A 21210-nucleotide genomic window follows, 5' to 3' on the forward strand; every position below is an offset into this window, starting at 1 on the left:
CTTTCCAGTCCCAGAAACCAGGGGCAGCCTCAATCCTTATAGGCGGCATTTTGTGAAACTGAAAACAACTGGAGAGATCTGATTTTTTAAATAGGAAACAAAATTTCCACACTGTTAGAGAACTGTTAAGACACAAAGGCAATGCATATTTTACTGCAGTATATATATATGTGTGTGTAGTATATAGCTACTTATTCACATCTTTAATTCAGTCAAAATAAATCTGTATAAACTTTTGCAGTCTGAAGTGGTCAACAAAGGGCAGAAATTGGAAGAATTCCACTCCAAATTGTCTGAGCTTCAAGAATTGACCAAAAGCCCGGAGCCTCCCACGGAACTTCAGGTAAGAATCGACCTACCTTACCACTGCAGCTGCATGTATACAGAGATTAGAATCGTTTGCTTAAAGTAATGTGTGACGCATGCAAGAAAAGTGCATGTTAACGTTTTGGGGGAGTTCCAGCTGAGGGCAGAATTGGTGAGATATCAAAACTGAAACCCACATGCTTCTTTAATGCTCAGTTCATAATGTTTATTTTTCTCACTAGGTAAAGGAGTTCATTTAGATGCCTCTTGTTACTGTTCCAGTTTTGCTACATATAAACCATAGGAAATGCAAGAGCTCAAGTACAACGTCAGTTCTGAACATTGTCCTTAGCTACAAGTATTCTGTACCTTACATTTTGTGTTCAAAAAAGTGCATAAAGACGGGAAAAAACATTGCCCCCGATATTCAGCCGGCAGCAGGCAGCACGGTTTGCTGCTGCCACTGGCATGAGCCCTGGATTTTCAATGCCGGAATATTTGGATTCACTTTTGCATGTGGCAACTTAACCGGTTAAGTCAATATTCAACGCTTAGTGGTTAAAGATAGGCCTGCTATTTATGCAGCGTATCTTAACTGTTAAACTGTTAGCTCTGAATATTTGCACTTAACCAGCTAAGTCGCACAGCATAGCTAGTGACTGGGCTAGCCGTTAAGCACTAATATTCAAGGGAGATAACCGGCTATCTCTGTCGAGCAGGGACTGTCTCTTCATGTTCAAGTGTACAGCGCTGCGTACGTCTGGTAGCGCGATAGAAATGATAAGTAGTAGTATCTTGCGCTGAATATTAGCGGTCAGTCAACAAGGCGCTATTTAACTGGCTAGGAGCGATTCCTAGCCGATTAAATAGCGCTGAATATCAGGCCCACTAACTTTTTAGAAGTATCTGGTGATAAGTACTTAAGTACATAAGTAAGGCCACACTGGGAAAAGACCAAGGGTCATTGGAGCCCAGCATCCTGTCCCCGACAGCGGCCAATCCAGGCCAAGGGCACCTGGCGAGCTTCCCAAACGTACAAACATTCTATACATGTTATTCCTGGAATTATGGATTTTTCCCAAGTCCATTTAGTAGTGGTTTATGGACTTGTCCTTTAGGAAACCGTCTAACCCCTTTTAAATGATGAAACAAGAGGTTCTAATTACAGGCAGTTACTTCAACGTCAGAATGCGTATATCTTTTGAAATAGTTGTATCGCAGTCAGTGTACTGTTTAACTAAGGGGCCCTTTTACTAAGCCATGTAGGCGCCTAGGCTTACCCAATTTGGAACTACCGTCCAGCTACCACGTGGCCTGGGTGATAATTTCATATTTTACGTGCATCCACCACACGCGCCAGAAAGTTTCTGGCATGTGGTGCTAACCGGGCGGTATTCGACAGTGTACGCACGCTGATGATTACTGCCCAGTTAGCGCATGAGACCTTACTGCTAAGTCAATGGGTAGCGGTAAGGTCTCAGGCCCAAGATGGATGCATGCCAATTTTTATTTTGCCGCATGTCCATTCTTGGCCAAAATAAAAGGCCTTTTTTGCAGGTGCGCTGAAAAATGCACCTGTGCACGTCCAATACACGTGTCTACACCAGCACAGGCCAGGTTTCAGCGCACCTTGGTAAAAGGACCCCTAAGTAAATAAAACCCAAGCAGTGTTTATGAGGCAGTCCATGTCATGTTCCCTAAACTTATAAGGCATCCCAGGACTAATGGAAATTAGAATATAACTGTATAAATATGTTGCCATGATTATTGCCTCTCACTTTCTAAAAACACATTTTGCAGCCTTATTCATTTCTGTGATAGACTGTAACATATCTTTACCCACAAGAAAATCAACTTTCTTACCTTTGGGGGTCTCATTACATTATGATTACTGCCTGTAAGAGTCTGATAGAGCCAGACTAGTAAGAAAGGAACTGCACAACATATTTGGGCTCATTAGAATGGGAATGTCTGATTTGTCTGCTGATTTGGAAGCTCTGTGACATAGACATAACAGACTGTGAGTCAGATGGTGACATTTCTCAGACAGGATCCTTATCTTCTTTGATAACTCAGTGAATAGAAGGGAGGAATGTGGAGGAAACACAGCCATCCTTAAGCGACTGGTTTGATTACAGTTTGAAGGAAGGTCATTCACTTGAATGGTGACTGTGCTGCTTATGTAGTATAGACCAGTGGTTCCCAAGCCTGTCCTCAGAGGCTGTGCATGCAAACCTTTCTCATGCCTATCTCTTGTGGATATCCTGAAATCTTATTGGCTGAGGGTCCTCAAGGACAGGTTTGTGAAACCTGGTTTAGAACATTCTCCTGATCCCCTTTGTGATGATGATGATGAGTACTTATAGCCCACCACTCCCCCCCCCCCCCCCCCCCAAATAGTTCAGAGTGGGTTCAGCAACTCATCTTATAAACAACAATAATCCCAATTACATGTTATAGACAAAAGCAATCCAGATTAGAAGTAAACATACTTAAGTTTCCAACAAGATAAATACTCATAAAACAAGTGTGACTTCAACAATTTCCGGAACTTAACATACAATCGACAAGATTTATTTTCTACTTGAAGTATATTCCAAAATTTTGCCATTTGAAAAATCATAGACCTTTCCTGAATACTTTTGAATTTAATTCCTCATAACGAGGGAACTCTCAATGTAAAATATGTACAAGTTCGTTGATCTCTACCAGCTCCCAACAATATGACTAAAAGTTAAATCAACTGAACAATATCCCTCTAAAATTAAAAAAAAAACAAATCAGCATATCTTAAAAATAATTTTCGCTTGCACTGGAAGTCAATGTAAACTAACCAGCAGTAGAGACACATGCCTATGTTTTGCTTTCCGAAAAATAAGTCTAGCAGCTTTGTTTTGGAGCAACTGCAATCTCTGTAGTTGCTTTTTAGTGATTCCGGCATACATAGAGTTGCAGTAATCCAATTGTGATAAAATCAATAATTGTACTAACACCCTAAAATGATCAGGAATAAAACACAAATGAACCAGTCGGAGCTGTCTAATTAAAAAAAAAAACTTTCTGAGATAAATATTTGGGCATCCATTATCATGGTAGAATCTAAAATCATCCCCACTAGTCTTCACTTTCAATCTACCACCAATTGAGATCCATCTGAGCAAGTAATATAAATAGAAATATTAGCATCACTTTTCATCCAATGGAGATGGAGATTTTTAAAACTAAGCAATGATGTGCCAGGTTCTGTGACTAGTTCTTTGAAGTTCTATCAGCCTGCTTATGCATTGTGTTCTTCAGACAAACTTTTGCTTGATATTCCTTCCGTTCATCATATTAGGCTGAGTACCCTTCGACTGTTTTTTATATTGAGGGTGTGAGGTAGGAGCTGACTCTATAGGTGCTGTGGGTGCTTGGGCACCCCCAATATTGAGAAAATTCCTTGTATATGTCCAGGGAGGGGTTATTTCCACTGAGCTTAGCACCCCCAATAATTTTGAAAAGTTGGTTCCTATGAGGCAGTGAAATTTGTTCCCCTTTAATTTAAGAAGTATAACTTCACTTCTTTAGTTCCATAAAATTTAAAGGCTTTCCTTTTTGTCCATGCTTTTAAGATTGTTTAAAGCTGGTTGTTTAAGCACCTTTTTGTTTTAGTGACAGATTTGTTTTAGTCAAGAATCTTTTATTGCATGTGTGTGTGTGTGTATGTCGTCTTTTAAAATTATATTACTTGATCCGCCGAGAGTTGTGCAGAATATACATTTTTTAAATAATGTATTTTCAAGATTTTTCCCTCCTCTTTCTTGGCCTTTATTCCCCTTGAAAAAAGGTGAGAGGAAGGAGGACTTGCAATAAACACAGGCACAAAGCTTTAAAAAAACTTCTCTTTAATTTTGTACTCGCCATAACTCTCAACTCATGCTATCAGGGTGGTTACAACCACAGAACGATAATACACAAAACAAGTAGTTCTGCTTTCTGGGTCAGTTTTCCCCTTAAATTCCTATATGGGTGAAGCGAGGTACATGAACTGAATGTGTTAAATTGGAGAAAAATAACATTTTTTTTTTTTTTAATATCACATGCTTTGCATGCGCAGAATGTCTGTTCTAAATATGGATTCCCATTCATACCCATTGTAAAGAGTCCTTATAGAATCTTTTTGCCTGATTTGGTCACAGTTTATGGAAGCAGACTTACGACAGAAGATAGAACATGCCAAAGAGATGTCTGAAGTAGCTGAAGGAACCCTAAAGGATTTCAGTGCCCAGAAGCTGCAGTTAGAACAATTTATTGAGCAGATGACAAGCTGGCTGACCAAAATAGAGGAATCACTTTTGAGCTATGCATGCAGCCATGAGCTAGAAGACCTGCAGAGAGTAAAGGTGAGTTTTCGAAAGAAATGTACCCTGACTATCTATAATTCTAGGCGCTGTACAATGAAATCATACATAATAAATTCTTCATTAAGGTACAGTTCTCAATCACCACCTGGCTATAATCTCAAGCTGTTTATTTATTTACTAGCCGTTAAGCCCGTAACAACGGGCTAGTTTTTTGTTTTTCTATGGCCTCCCCCCGTCCACCAACCCTGCTCTCTATCCTGCCCTCCGCCCATGTCCAGCAACCCTCCTCTCCCCCCTCCCATCCGCTCCATTCACCCATGTCCATCAACTGTTCTCTCCCCTACCCTCCATCCTCGGGCTCCCATCTACCGCGATTGTGACCTCCTGTGCCCTGCGTCCACGCCACCACCATTTCGTCGCCCCCCCCTCTTTCCGCCGTCGTCGTGTCATCAGTTCTCCATTGCTGTGTCTGTTTCCCTCAGTTCCGCCCCCTCCTTCCTCCCTGCTCCCTCCTCCTCCGATTTCCACGCCATGTCCAAGCCCTCCTCCCTATTGGGCTGTACTGCTGGTGGAGGCGGGGCTTGGACTTCTACACTCTCAGCGTTCCGTTTCTACTGCGCATTTTGCAGGTAAGTCGGTCACTTGCCGTTTATATGTTTGATTTGTTTTTGTATCTGTATCCTGCTTTAACCCAAAGCGGGGTAACAGTCAAACATACATAAAATCTTAAAAGCTACAAGACATGGTTCCAACACAAAAATCTTCAACATAAAATTATCATTCATATTAAAATCATTTTAAACAGTTTAACATCCTTTCATTCCTCTAGAAAAGCCTTTAGAAAACAATGGGTCTTCAAAGACCACTTAATTTTTTTTTGTTACATTTGTACCCCGCGCTTTCCCACTCATGGCAGCTCAATGCGGCTTACATGGAGCAATGGACTCTCACATAATCTCAAGTAACCTGGAAGGCTATCCCAAAAAAGGGGCCCAGCAATAGAAAAACTATGTGCCCTGGTGTCGGCATAGTGATATGCCATATGAGATGGTAACCACAACTGCTGCATTTTTTTCAGAGCGTAAAGATTGAGTAGGGAGATACAACTTCAAAACATTCACAAAATATGCAGGAACATTGGCATAAGCACGCTGGTAAATCAAAACAAGAACTTTAAACATAACACAGTACATACCAGTAGCCAATGTAGATGTTTTAATACGGGGTATATGCGTTGCTTGTGATATTCTTGTAATTAACCTTGTATTTGCATTCTGGACAACCTGCAGAGCTGGATATATAAGCCAAAGACATCCCTAAATACAAAGAATTACAATAATTAATTTTCGCTAGGCACCAAGCTCTGCATGACTTCCTAACTCCAGCGGTAGAATCATCATCCCTTTCACTTTACTCAGTACCTGAAGTTGGAAAAAGGCAGTTGAAATAACATTGTCAACTTGATTTTGCATAGACAAATTCTTGTCCAATAAAACTCAGAGACTTCAAACAGAGGTTTTAACAGACGTTTACCCCTCAATATTCTAAAATTAGAGGCACACCATGGAATCTAAAGTTCTACCAACATATATGATCTCGGTTTTAGACACATTCAAAGACATTTATGTTGGGACACCCAATCCAAATTTTATCAAAACATTCCTCCAATTTTCAAGTTGGATCATGAACATCTTTTTCAAGAGGAAAGAAAATGTTATATCATTGGCATACATTCTGTATGACACATGTAGTTCCTGCAATACTTTTCCCAGAGATACCATAACAGTTTAAAAGTACCACTGAGAAGGCCGAGCCTTGTGGTACACCGGTTAATGAAAAAATCTCCAGAAAAAGAGTCCTGGATTTGGACATATATTTACAAGAGTGTTCTTTTCATAGCTAAGTACTTGCCCTTGAACACCAAAATCAATAAAGCATTAATGAGGAATTTGATGATGCAATAGTATCGAAAGCTGATAGCAATATCTAATGTGACAATACAAAAAGGAAAGATTTCAGTCCTTACCAATCCTTAACTCATCTGTCCTTGATAACAGCAGGAACTCTACACTGTGATGTTTTCTAAAACCATATTGATGATCATCCAGTAAACAATTTTTTTCTTACAAAATCCAATCAGCTGATTTCGTACTACTTTCTCACTGAGTGTAGCCAAAAAAGGCCAAAACAGAAATTGGTCTATAATTATTCAGTACTGTCAATTCAAAGATGTAGTCTTCTAAATAACACTGCAAGACCAGGTATGTAAATCATTTGGCTGCATTCACAAAAGGGACTTCTTTAACTTCCTCCAGGATCAGTCCAGATCATGGGTAATACTCTCCCTGCCAGCAGATGTCATGAGAACCACTGGCTTCCCTCTATATGCTGTGCAGCCCCCAGCCAGCCAGTAATTCTCATTCTCCAGCAGATGGTAGGTAATGTCAAGGCCTGAATACAAAACCACATACACAAGTTTCTCTTATGTCTGCACCAAAATCTGGAACTCCTTACTGAAAAACCTACTATCCATAAACTACCTAAAATTCAGAAAACAACTGAAAGCAAATCTCTTCAAAACTCTCCTCCTAGATGACAACACTTAGCCTAACAGCAAACATACTACCACTCCTACCTATGCACTGAACTGATCTTACATAGACTACTCAGACTGATCTTTCTGATCATACCACCTGTAATATGTAACCTGTGTTCTATTAATTGTACTGTAAGCCACATTGAAACTGCCAACAGGTGAGAAAATGTGGGGTATAATGCAATAAATAAATAAATAATAAATAAATAAATAAATACGACTATCAGGTAGTCCAGGTCTGGTCAGTTAGGACTTAGTAGATATTGGTGAATTTGAATTTTGAAGAAAAAAGACAGTTAGAGACTGGAGGCTGATGGTTTCTCAGCTGAGTAGTGCTACAGTCAGGTGGCCTGGATTCCTCCCCCTCAAACCTTATGCTGGATTGCTCAGGAGTAAGTAATGTTTGTACTGTTTATGCCTCCGCCTTCATCCCCTACCTCTGGAAGGGGGCTCATGACTGCCCTTCCTTTGAACCACCTCATCATGGCAATTGGACAGTAATATGTGTGTGATGAGTATCACACTGTAGTGGTTTCTGTGTGGGTCAAGGTGAAAAGGTTGGCCCATGCGATGACATTACAGGCCATGGACCAAGCACGAGATAGTGATGGATGCTATTTTGGTGATGAAAACTACCATTTTAAAATCAGCAGCCTCAGAGCCAGTGCAGAATGGATCTCCTCCCTTGGAGTGCATAAGTGCTTAGGCTCCCATGGGGCCAGGTGGCAGTAAGTAGTGGGGCCCAAAAGTGATTCAGGGGCTCTCCCCTGAGTTCATCCTGTTAATGCACAGATTATTTTAATTGCAATTAACTGGAGGCACCTGTAGGGAGGATCGGTCAGCAGGTAAGCTCTCCCAGATTTCAAAGAGCAAGATGACATGGAGTCAGCAGGGTTCTCTGATTCCCTGGACCCAGGTGAAGACCCATCAAGGGGCCAAGAAGCAGTTGTGGAAGATTTCCTTGCTCTCCCAGATTTCAAAGAGCAAGATGGACATGGAGTCAGCAGGGTTATCTGATCCTGGACCCAGCAGAAGACCAATCAAGGGGCCAAGAAGCAGTTGTGGAGATTTCCTTGCTCTCCCAGATTTCAAAGAGCAAGATGACATGGAGTCAGCAGGGTTCTCTGATTCCCTGGACCCAGTAGAAGACCCATCAAGGGCCAAGAAGCAGTTGTGGAAGATTCCTTGCGGAGGCTGAAGTTTCCCTGGGGGAAGATTCCACAGTAGTGTGTATTTTTTCATAGAACTAACTTCCGTGGTCAGCGCTAAAGCCAATTATTCAATACCAGGCTACTTCGGTGACCGTCATTGAATATCCAGTTTACTTTTGGGCAGTTTGACGTTGACGGCCAAGCCGATATTCAGCCAACCGGCCAAAGATAGGACTGTCTTGCATGCGACCAAATATGGACGCTAAAGTTAAGCAGCAATGCACCAAAAATATGCTAGCTGCTAGCTGCTACCCGCCAATATTCAGTGGGGACATGTCAGGCCTGTCCCACAGAATATCGGTGGATAGATAGCTATGTAGCATTTAACTGGTGATGTGCTGATCCTGGATGGTTTAAATGCCTTTGAATATCGGAGGGGTGAGTGCAGCCTTGATTGCTCAGGTCCTTGTGATTCTCAGACTTTTAGAGGAGCATCCGATGGAGACCACATAACCAACTGACTTACTTTTTGAAGGGATTAAAAAGACCTGCAAGGCTTCCCCATGCTTTGGGCTATCAAGGAATTGATAGCATGCTGAGTGTGATGCCCCAGATGCAGGTTTAAGGTTGGTGCGATCGATGACAAGGCTCTTCCTATCCATGTGGAGAAAGGAAGTCTTGAATCTCCCCAAGGTGTACACATTGCCATCTTCATGGTCACACCCAACACCAATTTGGGTGGAAGGAGGTGCTGCCCTGAAGGATTTGCAGGATTGGTAATTGGAAGCCCTACAGAAGCAAGCCTTTGAGATGATGGTTCTAGCCCTATAGACAATGGTCTGTGGGGGCTAAGTGGTTCAAGCTTGTTTCCATTGGATTGAGCAGTTGCCAGAGCAAACCTTGGAAGGGACCTCAGTGGCAGAGAGAAGGTGGTGGTCTCTTGGTGAATACATTGTATGACATTATTCAAGCTTCAGACATGGTGATGGCTCTTTTGGAGGCCATGTGACTGCACAGTATATTTCTGGATATGACTTTCAAAGGCATGCCTAAGAAAGCTCCCTTTAAGGGAATGTAGTTTGTTTGGGGATGACTTGGAAAAGTTAGGAAGAGTTTGGGAGACTCTAAGGTAGACTTCTAAAGGATCGTGTGAGGATAATCAGTCAATTCCCTTCTTCTATAGGTTTTCTATAGAGAAGAGTAGAGATATCAGCTCAGATGGGCCAGTCCTTTTGAGGGGCTGAGAGGAGGAGGTGACGCAGGGGCAGCCAGTACTGGGCATGCCCAAGGACCACTGTAAGGTTTGAGGCCCCCATCTCTAGTTCCTGCAGTTGGAGGTCCAAATAACCTCAGATATATTGATTCTGAAGATTATTCATGAAGGTTATACCTTAGAGTTTGCTCATCCTCTCCCTGATGCATTTCTTCAAATCTCCTTCTCAGTTTTGGCTAAAGGCAGCACGCAGTTAAGAGAAACTGGCAGTGGTTAATGCAGCTGGAAACAGTCATTTTGATCCCTCAGAACAAACAAGGAATGGGTAAGTACTCTTTACTCTTTGTAATACTAAAAAATAGGGTACATTCTGGCCTGTACTGGATCTCAAGCAGGTGAATAGGGCACTCATGGTCCTGAGGTTGCGGATGAAAACCCTGAGCTTGGTGATGCTGGTAGACCAACGAAACGAGTTTCTTATGTCTTTGGATCTGATAGGAGCACCATCTCCATATCCTCACTTGGAAAGAACATTAGCATTTCTGCATTTTGCAGTCCTGCGTATCATTTTCAGGTTTTGTGCCCTTCTGTTCGGTTTGTCTACCGTGCCCAAAACATTTTCCAATGTGATGGTTATTGTAGCAGCAGCCCTGCACAGGAAGGGGATATTGATACATCACTGTCTCGGTGACTGGATGATCAGGGCTAAGTCATACCAGGAGAGCAAGAGGACCACATGTCATATGGTACAATTCATGAAGGAGTTGGGATGACTGGCCAACCCATCTAAGAGCAAGCTGCACCCCTTTAGAGACAATAGAGAATTTGGGGTCAGTCCATTGACATTTTGCAGGGGTACATGTTTCTGACCAAGGAGAGATCAAAGAAGCTGAGGTTACAGATTAGGGCCTTCTCAGCATGACAAAGCTGCAGGCATGGGATTATCTCCAGGTTCTGAGGTTGATGGTGGAAACTCTGGAATTGGTACATTGGCCAGGGCTCAATGCATCTGCTACAGAGAGCCCTGTTATGGCAGCTTGACCACTAGTGGTAGTACCAAGAGACTACAATAGGAGCCACCATTGCCATTTTGAACCCAGTGCTGGCATAATGCAGGAATGACTGGGGATTGCTCCTGCTCTGACCCCACTAGTCACCAGGGATTGTGTCAGGTAGACCCCCGGGGATCCTCTGGGAGGGGGAGGACTTTAGGTATTGAGAGGGTCAAGGTGGTCTGCCATGAGGAGGAATTTTAGGGGGGCTTCCTGGGGGGATCTGGCATTGGGTGGGCTTTGGGGGGACCATTGGGGGAAGTGAGAGGTGGTGGCTTTGAATAGCGTGTGCTGGCCCTTTTAAAGAAGTGCTGGGAGCATTGGGTTGCAGCTTTGTGTGTCTATGTTCCCGGACAGACAAGTATCCCCAGCTTGTTGCTGGTGGTAGTTCCAAGAATAATGCATTATTAAATGTACATAGTATCAAGCTGTATCTCTTATTATGTAACCCATAATACTTCATATTAATGTACATTACAGTAATATAATCATATTAGTGCTCTTTAACATACATTAAGGAGCAAATAACACAAATTAATAACTACTCCCTTAACTAGACAGCCATAGAATGATGTTAGAGGTTGTGATTGATGGTTGGCTACAGGATTTCACAGACACTGGCAGACAAAGGGTAAGAGTAAACAGAAGAATTCTTTATTACTGTGTCTAACATACAAAAGCCTGTTGCATCACAGCTCAGTCCAGTGCTATCGGCGTTCTTTTCAAACCCTAAATACAATGTTACTGTTCCAAACAAACACAGTCCAACACAGGCTTGACCTTCAACCTGGACACACAATATCTGAGTCTTCAAGGTAATTGCAGAATTTCCTACCTTGATTATCTTTCCCAAATAGACTCTGGAGATATTAGCTTAAGGGCACTCTGCTCCCCTGAACCTCCCCCAGGTGCTCTAGCTTAGCCAACAACTTGGTAGGATTCCTTCTCTCACAGCTTTCCTCCAAGAGACCTCTTGCCTCAGAGCTTCACTCTGTCTCTCTCACTGACTCAGGCCATTTAACCTTCCTTCCTTCTGAACCTCACCCTTCTGTCTCAGGACCTGTTTTGGCAGTTTAGCGCCACCTGCCTTCAGGCAGCTGAACTGCGCCCTCTTAATGCACATTCTGTGAGGGAGTGCTCCTATACCACTCACTCCCTCACGGAGCTGTTAAGGCAAAAAAATGTTTGTTGTTCTTAAAATATTGTACATTTTTTCAGTAGCTCATGCTATTAAAAAATAATGTGCACTACTGACTCAAGGAAAAAAATGACATTTCAGGTTTTTAATATTGTTTCATTTCAAAACAATATGAAATGACATCGGAAATGTTGTTTGACATGTCCTGTGTCATTTCAAATGAATATTCTCTGATTTGTATTCATTCTTTCCTACTGGTAACCAGCATTGTGGTTGCTATTTTGACACTGAAACATACAATAATGCCAAAATACTTCTCCTTGGTGGTGACTTCTAGTAGGGAGCCCGAAATCATGTACCTATAGTTTGGATTATTTTTTCCTGTATGCATTCCTCTTACTCTCCAACTGAAGACAGTGCAGGTTCATTTCAGTCTGTTTCTTGCACCTTGATGTCATCTGGTTTGCTTGAGCGGCCTGCAGACCCTCCTCTGACATTATGTTCCATTGGGCTTCTTTTCATCACATTTCCTTTTTTGTTTTGGGTAATATTTTTTCATCTCGCCCTACCTACCTTTATGGAATTACGTGCTATGCAAGGTACACCCCCTTTTACAGAATAACGCTTAGGTGGGAATTTGAAATGTACATGCTAGTGTTCTATTTTGTTTTATGGTTTAGATTTCCTTTATTGTTGCCAGTCTTTTTGTTTGTCTTGTCCTTTGTGTTATTTTTTTTTAATTATTTATTATGTAAACTGCTTTGGTATTTACTGAAAAGTGGTATATCACATTTTAATAAACAAACCTCACGCAGTCTAATTTCTGTTTCCCTCTGTAAAGAGTGCACTCCTGTAAAATAGGCAGTGCTCATGTCGTCTTGTCATACAATCTGAGTAATTTATGTCTCTTTAAAGTGATAAGAGAGACCATGTTTTCCCTCTGTGCTGAATAAACTGCCCACTGTAGTTCTGACACAAATTTGATTACTGCTCCAGGAAATCCAGAGGGAACTTCAGAAGCAGCAAGCAGCATTGATTCAACTCGTGAGAACCTGAACGGTCTGTGCCGCAAGTATCCTTCCGCTGAGCTGGAGACGCTGGGAAGCACTGTCACTGCCACTGATAAAGAAGAATGAAGCAGTGAGCCAGCTGGTGCCAAGGACAAGGCCAGCATGCAAGGACTCAATGGAAAAATGCTTTGCTGGTGAGGTGCTATTTTAATGAAAGGTTTCCTGCACAGATTAAAAACCCTGGCTTCAAGGAAAAAAGGAACAATGGTAGATTTCTCTGTTTCATGAGTGCTCAGTGCAATATAGTGACAGGTGATGCAGATGACACATACAGAGCTCAGGAGGGCTAATGGTTAGGGCTGGAATATAGTTTGATTAGGGACAATCTGTATGTGTTTGTGCCTTCCAGGCCTGCTTTCCTGTGTACCAGGGCCTTGTTGCTAATTTCATGGTATCCAAGACTCCTAGAGCATCATGGGCAATGCTCAACTCTCCTGATATTTTTAGCTGTACCTTCGAGCTAAAAATAGTTCTGGATTAAAACCAGATTATGAGTAAATTCCTTGCTGTCTGGCTGGTTTTTGTTGGATCAACATAGGAGTTATCCAACGATATTAGCATGTGAAGATGGGACAATTTTGATTTGGGAAGTTCAGTAACACAGCAATTTTAGATAATTCAGATGTTTCCCTACAACAGGCTATCAGAAAATGACGGAAGAACTAAAAACTTTCCTAGCACCAGTGTCAAGCAAGAGACGCAATGCTGCTGTGCAAGTAAATCACAGCTGATGGGTTCACAGTAATACTACTGGATCAGTGCAAAGTGTTGGAGGGAAACCAGTGCCCTTCCAACCAAGACTCGGGGGAATCTGTGAGCGCATAAATGTGGCTTAAGAGTTGGTAGGAATTTTCAAGGCCTGGAAAGTCCTTAGAGCTGCTGAGAGTGTGAAGTAAGAACCTGGGAAGACTTGAGCAATTCAAGTTTCAAGTTGATCATATTCTTATTATACCACCAACTGGTGTACCATCTTGGTAGTATACAAACTAAATCAGAGAAACAAATAAGTACAATATAATACATAATATATAAATAAAATAAAAAAAAACAAAATAAGGGGGAAAAATCCAAAGAATCCTACGGGTCCAAACTCCTATGCCGTCCCCGGTACTCTTCTTGTCTCTAACAAAAATTAAATAATTGTTCTGTATCTGGTCTTTAGGTTCAAGTTCCTTTGACAAATTTTGGGTCAGGCAGGGGTTCCTGCATTAAGTTTACTTTGAGCCAGCTAGCATGGGAAAATCTCATTTGCAGAGTATGGCAGCCTTACCACATCTGCATTGCCTGCTTATCCTTAATATCTTACATCATGCATAAGAGTTTAATGGAATGCTGGCCTCGAAACTGCCAGGCAACTCATATTACCTTGATCATTTTAATTAATTAAGCCTGTATTTATTTATTTATTTCAATGTATAATTGTCTCACTAAAAAAAAAACAACTTTAAGCAGCATACAGATGAGGACTTCAAATGACCAATTAAGATGTTCATAAGCTAAAACAAATAGTGTTAAGATAAAAGAAAATAGAAAGTGAATAGGAGGAGATCAAGACCCACTGAATAATATCAGTGTGTGTTAGTACAGTAAATGTAGCAGATGTTAGCCTGTGTCTGTGTTAGCCCATGTTTCACAATTTGATTGGTTGTTAAAATTTCGGCTTTTCCTTTTTATTACAAAGACTCCATGCAGGACTTCCAGGAGTGGTTTTCTGCCATGAAGACAGCTGCAAAAGAGTTTTCTGACAGGACTGGGGACAGTAAAACTTTAGAAGCCAAGCTACAAAGTGTACAAGTAAGGTTCCTCTTGTATCACAAATCATGAGAAGTGATTGCTTGCTTCACTGTGCACATCCTCAAATTGAGAAGTCCAGGCCCTTTAATGGCTCTTGTGGCAGCTCAAGAAATAACAATGGAAAAACTGGTGCAACAGAAGTTGTGGTAGCAGTTACACACCCAGGGCTAACGCAAGGATATCTGACACCCTAGGCAAAACATCACCCCCCCTCCATCCCCATCAAGGGGTGGCTCAAGGCTCTTTCTCCCCTATTATTCAGCATCGCTCCTTCCCTTCCTCACCCTTCCATAGTCCAGCATCTCTCTCCTTCCTACCTCCCCTCCTTGAGGTATCCAACATTCCTCTCCTCTCTACCTCCCCCTCCCATGGTGTCAAGCATTATCTTCTTCCCTACCTCCCATTCCCATGGTGTCTGAAGCTTTTTCTTCCCTACCTTCTCTCCCCAAAGTGCCAGCAGTTCTCTCATTCCCTACCTCCCCCACCCATGGTGTCCAGCCTCTCCCCCTTCCCTACCCTCCACCCCTCATGGTTTCCAGACTCTTCCCCCCTTCCGTACCTCCCTCCTGTGGTGTCCAGCATTTCTCCCCTCACCCCCCCCCCCCCCAATACCCAGGTGTTCAGTGTCTTCCTGTCCCTTACTAGCCAAGGTGTTCAGCATCTCATGCCCCTACCCCTATGAGGTATTCAGTGGTTTCCCTCCATTCCTTACCCTCTCAGGAATGGTGCTGGCATAGCAGACAACTTGTCTATAGAAAACTAATCAACCAGTATGGGGCTTCGATCCTCCGCACATGCTCAAGGTCTGCTGGGTCTGGCCCCCTTAAAACTTCCTGTTTTGGAGGCAGAAGGAGCCAGCAGGCTTTGAGCATGCACTGGCCACGGTGAGTCTTTTGTAAACACCATGGCACCGAAATTCAGATCACAGGAAGAATATCTGGTTTATTTTTGGCTGCTATGATCTTAGCCATCTAAGTCAATATTCAGTGCTGGCCAGCTAGGTTCATAGTGGCCAAAGATAGGCCTGCTATTTACGTGGCCTGATTTCACCGCAAAACTTAGTTGGCTAGTGTTTGAATATTCACGACTAGCCGGCTATACAGAACGATATATCCAGTTAGCCACTATGCGCTGACTAAATATTCAGTGAGAGATAGCTATCTCCATTGAATATTTGCGGATTGCCAGTTAAGTGCTATTTAACTGGTCAGGAGCCATTCCTGGACAGTTAAATAGTGCTTGATATCAGGCGGCATGACTTCCACAGCAGTACACCCCCCCCCCCCCCCAAATCATGCCTGCACACTCTAAAACTTTGGTTTTCATGATAACATACATCAGTTAAGATTGAATAGCTTTGGACAGAGGAAGAACACACGCACACACAATATCCTATATAATAAAACTCACCCTCAACGTTCTGAGGACAGTGACATCACTGTCACTTCCATCCAGAATGGTTCGTAAGACCATGGTGGTGAAGCCACCGAAATCGCCCAGGCTAGGGGCCCCGCCCTTGCGTCAAACGTCATGACGTCGAGGGCGGAGCAATGGTGTTCGGTGCGTCCAAGAGGTGCGGAATGCAGAGCAGTGCCGATGCCGTCACAACGACGAAGGGGTCCGTAGGTAGGGAGGGAGAAGGGGGCGATGATGGGATCGGAAGGTAGGGAGGGAGGGAGAAGGGGGGGGGGGTTGGGGAGGAAAACCTTGCTAGCGCCCGTTTCATTTGCTCCTGAAACGGGCCTGTTTTCCTAGTGAGAAATAAAATCAAGTTGAAACACTACTAATTAGATTCTTACTGCTAACAGTGCTATGCTGTGGAAGATGACAAATTGCTTGCAAGAGTTGACATTATTCCCAAAGGATGTGCTCCTCTCCATGTTTAATTAAAATTCCTAATTAAATCATGCAATTGTGCTGATGGGTCTAGATTTTTGGGAAACGACCCACTTTTGAGGGTAACATCCAATATTATATCACTCAGCTCAAGCTGTTTCTGGTGATTGATTGTCTTTCTAACAAGTCACTTGTGTTACCTAGTGAGTGCAATTCTTTCATGTCTTCACGCCCTTGCTTGTTATTGATGGACACTGCGGAGCTGCACAGAAAAAACAGAAACTTGTATATTCAGATGCAGAGCAGTAGATTGCCCAGCTTAAAGAAATGATTTTCCTGAGGGCTTAGACTACACACAAATATATTTGCATACATTTTTAACATCAGTCTTGAAGAGGTTTAAGTTGCATTAACTAGGCTTCCTCTGTAAGACTCAAGGCGTTATTATACAAGGACTTATCCCCACTCTGATCCTAAGGAATTACTGAGTAAAGCCTGTGGGCTTCTAACACCAATTTTGCTGAAAGAAACATACAAAAATTAAGAATGGTGTAATTTTGTATAAGTGACAGAAAAATGGTGTGCCCTCAGATTGAACTGAGGGCACTGTAATATGGTCAAGTCCCATCTGAAGACTAGTGGCCACTTTAGTTGTAGGGAGAATAGGGGGTGGAGGAGGAAGCAGAGGGAGCGGACGATTGAGTATGGCATGTTAGGTTGGGGGGAAGGGCTATAAGAAAAGCATAAAGGAGGGCAAACTGGCAGGCAGTTTTGACAGGTGAGCAATCAAATTAACTGTAGTGGTTGCAGGGAGAATGCACTCTTCTTATCCTCTTGCCCTCTCTTTCCAGGAGTTTGTGGGAGCTGGTGGGTGTGGACAGTTCTAGAGGTTGGAAGGTCTGTGGTCACAGCAGTGAGAGGACAGGGGTAGGGGTACCGGGATTACTCCCAGAATTGGCCAGAGATGGAAAAAACAATTCTAAAGGGTAGGAAAGAAGAATATGGAGGCTAGTATGCAAATACTACTGTGAACTTCTGGGTGTAGCTTGATGTCATTGCAGTCTGTGTGGGGTGGCCTAGTCACAGGGTTCTCAAGAACTTTACCACAGCAAGGTCAGCAACTTATAGCTGAGAGGTGAAATATAGTTGTGGAAATCGAAGAGGGGCGAACTTAAGCAGGAAGTGGTATTTGAGAGAACAGGGTGAATAGGGAGATGGGGGGGGGGGGGGTCAAATTAGGGATGGGCTGTCGTTTGCAATGACATAGGAAATGCCAATGGACATATACCATGTTCCTCTGCATGTTGTTAACAAACAAAAACAAGCACAAAAAACAACATTTTGTGTTTTCTCGTTTGTCGATAGCAGTGCACACTCTTTGCAAAGAGGGTACATTCTAACCACAGCCGTTCCCATAACAACAAAATGGCCAAGAAAACCTGAATAAAATGAAAATTCCTGGAATCGACTTGGGAAACTATATGATACAAAATTTTCTGGCTGCCCACCCCTAGGTTCAATACCATTGTTATTAATTGTTTGTGATGTAAAGTCTGAGTAAGGCTGAGGCCGTGTTATTTTTCCTTCATTATTGCATGGATAGATTTATTTGCAATTCGGATGTGAGGAAGGTATGCAAGCACCTAAGTTAAAACAATTAATCTAAATTGTATAAGGTAAGGTAATGGAAGGTTTAAAAAAAAATTATTATTCTGGTCTCTTGGTTCTGGATACAACTGGAATCTTACTAAGTTATGAGACCTCTGATTATTAAATCAGCATAAAAAGGTGTTGTAGCTCATGAGCTATGAGGACACATCTGAAGAATGAGGCCTATTTAGTCTTGAAAACTCATGTACTAGAAAAGTTTATGTTGGTTCAATATACGGTATCATTGCCTACTGAGACTACAAAGAGATTGTACCCTACAAGGCTTCACTGTCCTAATCCTCTTCTCTCATGCAGGATACATTAGACTCAAACTGGTGAGGGTCAGAAGAAGCTAGACGCTCTTTCTAAGGAAGGGGAAAAGATCTGTGCTTATCTACCTAAACCAGCTGTCGGTAATATCCAGGAACAACTTGCAAAGGCACATAAGGAGTTTCAGAGCTTTACAAAGCAGTGTCTACAGAATAAACAAGGTCTTCAGGATTGTGCCACAGTGCTTGGAAGGTGGGGCTTTTTCAATGGCTATTATTCAGCATATGGAAATAAAAGAAAAATAGAAATTAATGCTGTTCTGCTATTGTACTATTTAGATTCTTCCTTCAACAATGTTTTCAACAGCTAAATTAGTTAATGAAGAGAAGTGGTCTTGGTAAAGTGGTCATTGCTAAAATGAGGGTAATTTTCTAAGCCATTTCCATGGATAAAACACTACGTTGCCCTTCGAAATCAGCTTTTCAAAAATTACCCTTCCTGTGTGCAGGTAAACTTATGCATGTTATGCCTCTTTGGGGGATAATTGTATACACTCCTTTTCTGATTCCATGTGCAATTTTTCCTTAAGTTAGTCACACTTATGTTATTCTTTCTCCTCTGTCTATATGTTCCACCTCCACTTATCCCGTGCAGTCTGTTAAGATGTTTTAAGGGGTTATTTTATTACAAATCATGCTATGCTAGCACAGGGTCCCATTTTATTCAGTGAAACCCTCTGCTAAAATAGCATGACTTGCCATAAACACCCAAATTCTATATATGGCGCTCAGAATTGCACATGCAATTTAATTGAATAATGATCCAATTAGCACTGTTAATTGGGCCCTAATAATCAATTATCAGTGCTAATTGGGATTAATTTAAATGTACGCGCACATACCGTATATACATGCCAGGATCCACATGTAAATTGTACGCAAAGCTCCAAAAAGGGGACACTGCCATGGGAGGGTCATGGGCAGATTAGGGGTGTTCCTGCAAATTATGCATGTGTTATAGAATAAGGGGGATCTGTGCCTAATTTAGGCGCAAGGATTTACACAAGGTGTTAGTTGGTGTAAGTCCTCATGCCTAAACTTAGGCACAGGTCCCGGTGTTAAGCCCTGTTCTATAAACTGCACCTAATTTTGAGTGTCGTTTATAAAATAGCTTTAAGTGCAGTTTTTTTTTTTGGCATCTATTTTTTGGCACCATTTATAGAATTTGGTCCAAAATAACCTGTATTAATGGTAGCCCACATTGATAACTTCCCCCCTTAATATCTGTTATGTTGACGTTGTAAGTTACATACTATGTCGTAATGGTCTAGATTTAGTAAATGGCGCTCAAATTTAAGCTCGGAGAAAATGAGCGCTGAGTGCTATTCAATAAACAGCACTCCAAGTTGAGTACCATTTATAGAACAGTGCATAGCACCAGGATCCATACCCATCTTTGGGTGTGAGGATTTACACCAACTGCCTTGCACGTAAATTAGACACTGAATTCTGTAATAGTGCACACTTCGTTAGTGACCAAACGTCAAGTCCACCATAGTGGAGGAATGATAAAATTCCACAGGAAGCACAAGGATAAAGAGGACACTGGGACGTGGACAATAGCTCATCAAGGACAGCCAAAATGTTTCCAGAATTTCAAAGAAGCAATCTTTATTGATGTTTGAAGACTCAGACTCAATAAAGATTGCTTCTTTGAAATTTTGGAGATGTTTTGGTTTGTCCATGAAGAGTCATTGTCCACTTCCCACTGTCCTCTTTACACTTCATTAGTGAACACCCCTGACCCACCCATTCCCTCCCATAGCCATGTCCCATTTTCAGTTGCAAGCTAAATATTTACGTGCACATCTCTATAGAATAACGCCTAGTAAGATGTGCATATAAATCCAAATTGTTGCCAATTAGCACCAATAATTGATTGTTAGCACCCAATTATTGTCACTAATTGGCTTGTTAAATTGCTTGAAATTGGCGCGTACACCAGTTGGGTGCATGCCCAAATTTACGTGTACCACTTTGAGTGCCATATATAGAATTCCCCCTTTACTGCCTATGCCCTGGTTATTCTTACTATACATCGCCTTGGAGGAATTTCTTCAAAAGACAGTAGATAAGTCTTAATTAATAAATAAATAAATTATATATATATACACATGGAGAAGGCCTTTTCTAAAGTTGCCCCATGGTATGCATGGATATAAACTCAAGCAGTGACGAGACAAAACAAGTACTTACATGAGCACCGCCTCCAGGCATTCTTGGGGGTATAGTTTCGCTGTGTTATCTTTGCAAAATTCACTTTATTAATCAGTTCTCTAAACTTCTCACAATCTAATCATGCACTCCTCTTATTCACACCTAAAATAAAAAAAAGGTTATTAGAAAAATAATACAATCCCTCTATCCCTGGAGTTTTTACACTCTATCTTGATGACATGAACTCATAGGAACTTAAACAACTCCCTAAAATTTTTTCACATCAATTTGTCCATATAGAAGATTGTTATCCATGATTCTTCTTCCTTTTAATGTTCTTTACCAACAACTTCCATGCTATATATTCACACAGCTTTTCATCACAAACTCCAGCTAATGAGAGTGTATTATCTCACTGTTATAATGTCATCCATGGGCTCCTGAAAGCTCCTTCACATATGTTGAGACATTCATGATAATTGCTCTTAACCCCACCACCTTCAGTATTCTTGTTTATCAGTTTCTCTTCTGTCTATGAAACCAGACACAGTTACTGCGTTTCACAAAAGCGTCGT

At 41.9% G+C, this 21210-nt stretch overlaps 1 protein-coding gene across 1 annotated transcript in view; it reads left to right on the forward strand.

The window, feature by feature from the left end:
• The window catches only part of SYNE1 (spectrin repeat containing nuclear envelope protein 1), a 982166-nt gene that overhangs the window by 388346 nt on the left and 572610 nt on the right, over positions 1-21210 (forward strand). The window contains 7 exon segments of the mRNA XM_030198470.1: positions 242-343; positions 4485-4688; positions 12796-12823; positions 12826-12917; positions 12919-13003; positions 14551-14663; positions 18475-18671. Of these exon segments, the coding sequence (XP_030054330.1) occupies positions 242-343; positions 4485-4688; positions 12796-12823; positions 12826-12917; positions 12919-13003; positions 14551-14663; positions 18475-18671 (821 nt within the window).

The sequence above is a fragment of the Microcaecilia unicolor genome, chromosome 3 (genome assembly GCF_901765095.1).
Source record: "Microcaecilia unicolor chromosome 3, aMicUni1.1, whole genome shotgun sequence".
NCBI lineage: Eukaryota > Metazoa > Chordata > Amphibia > Gymnophiona > Siphonopidae > Microcaecilia > Microcaecilia unicolor.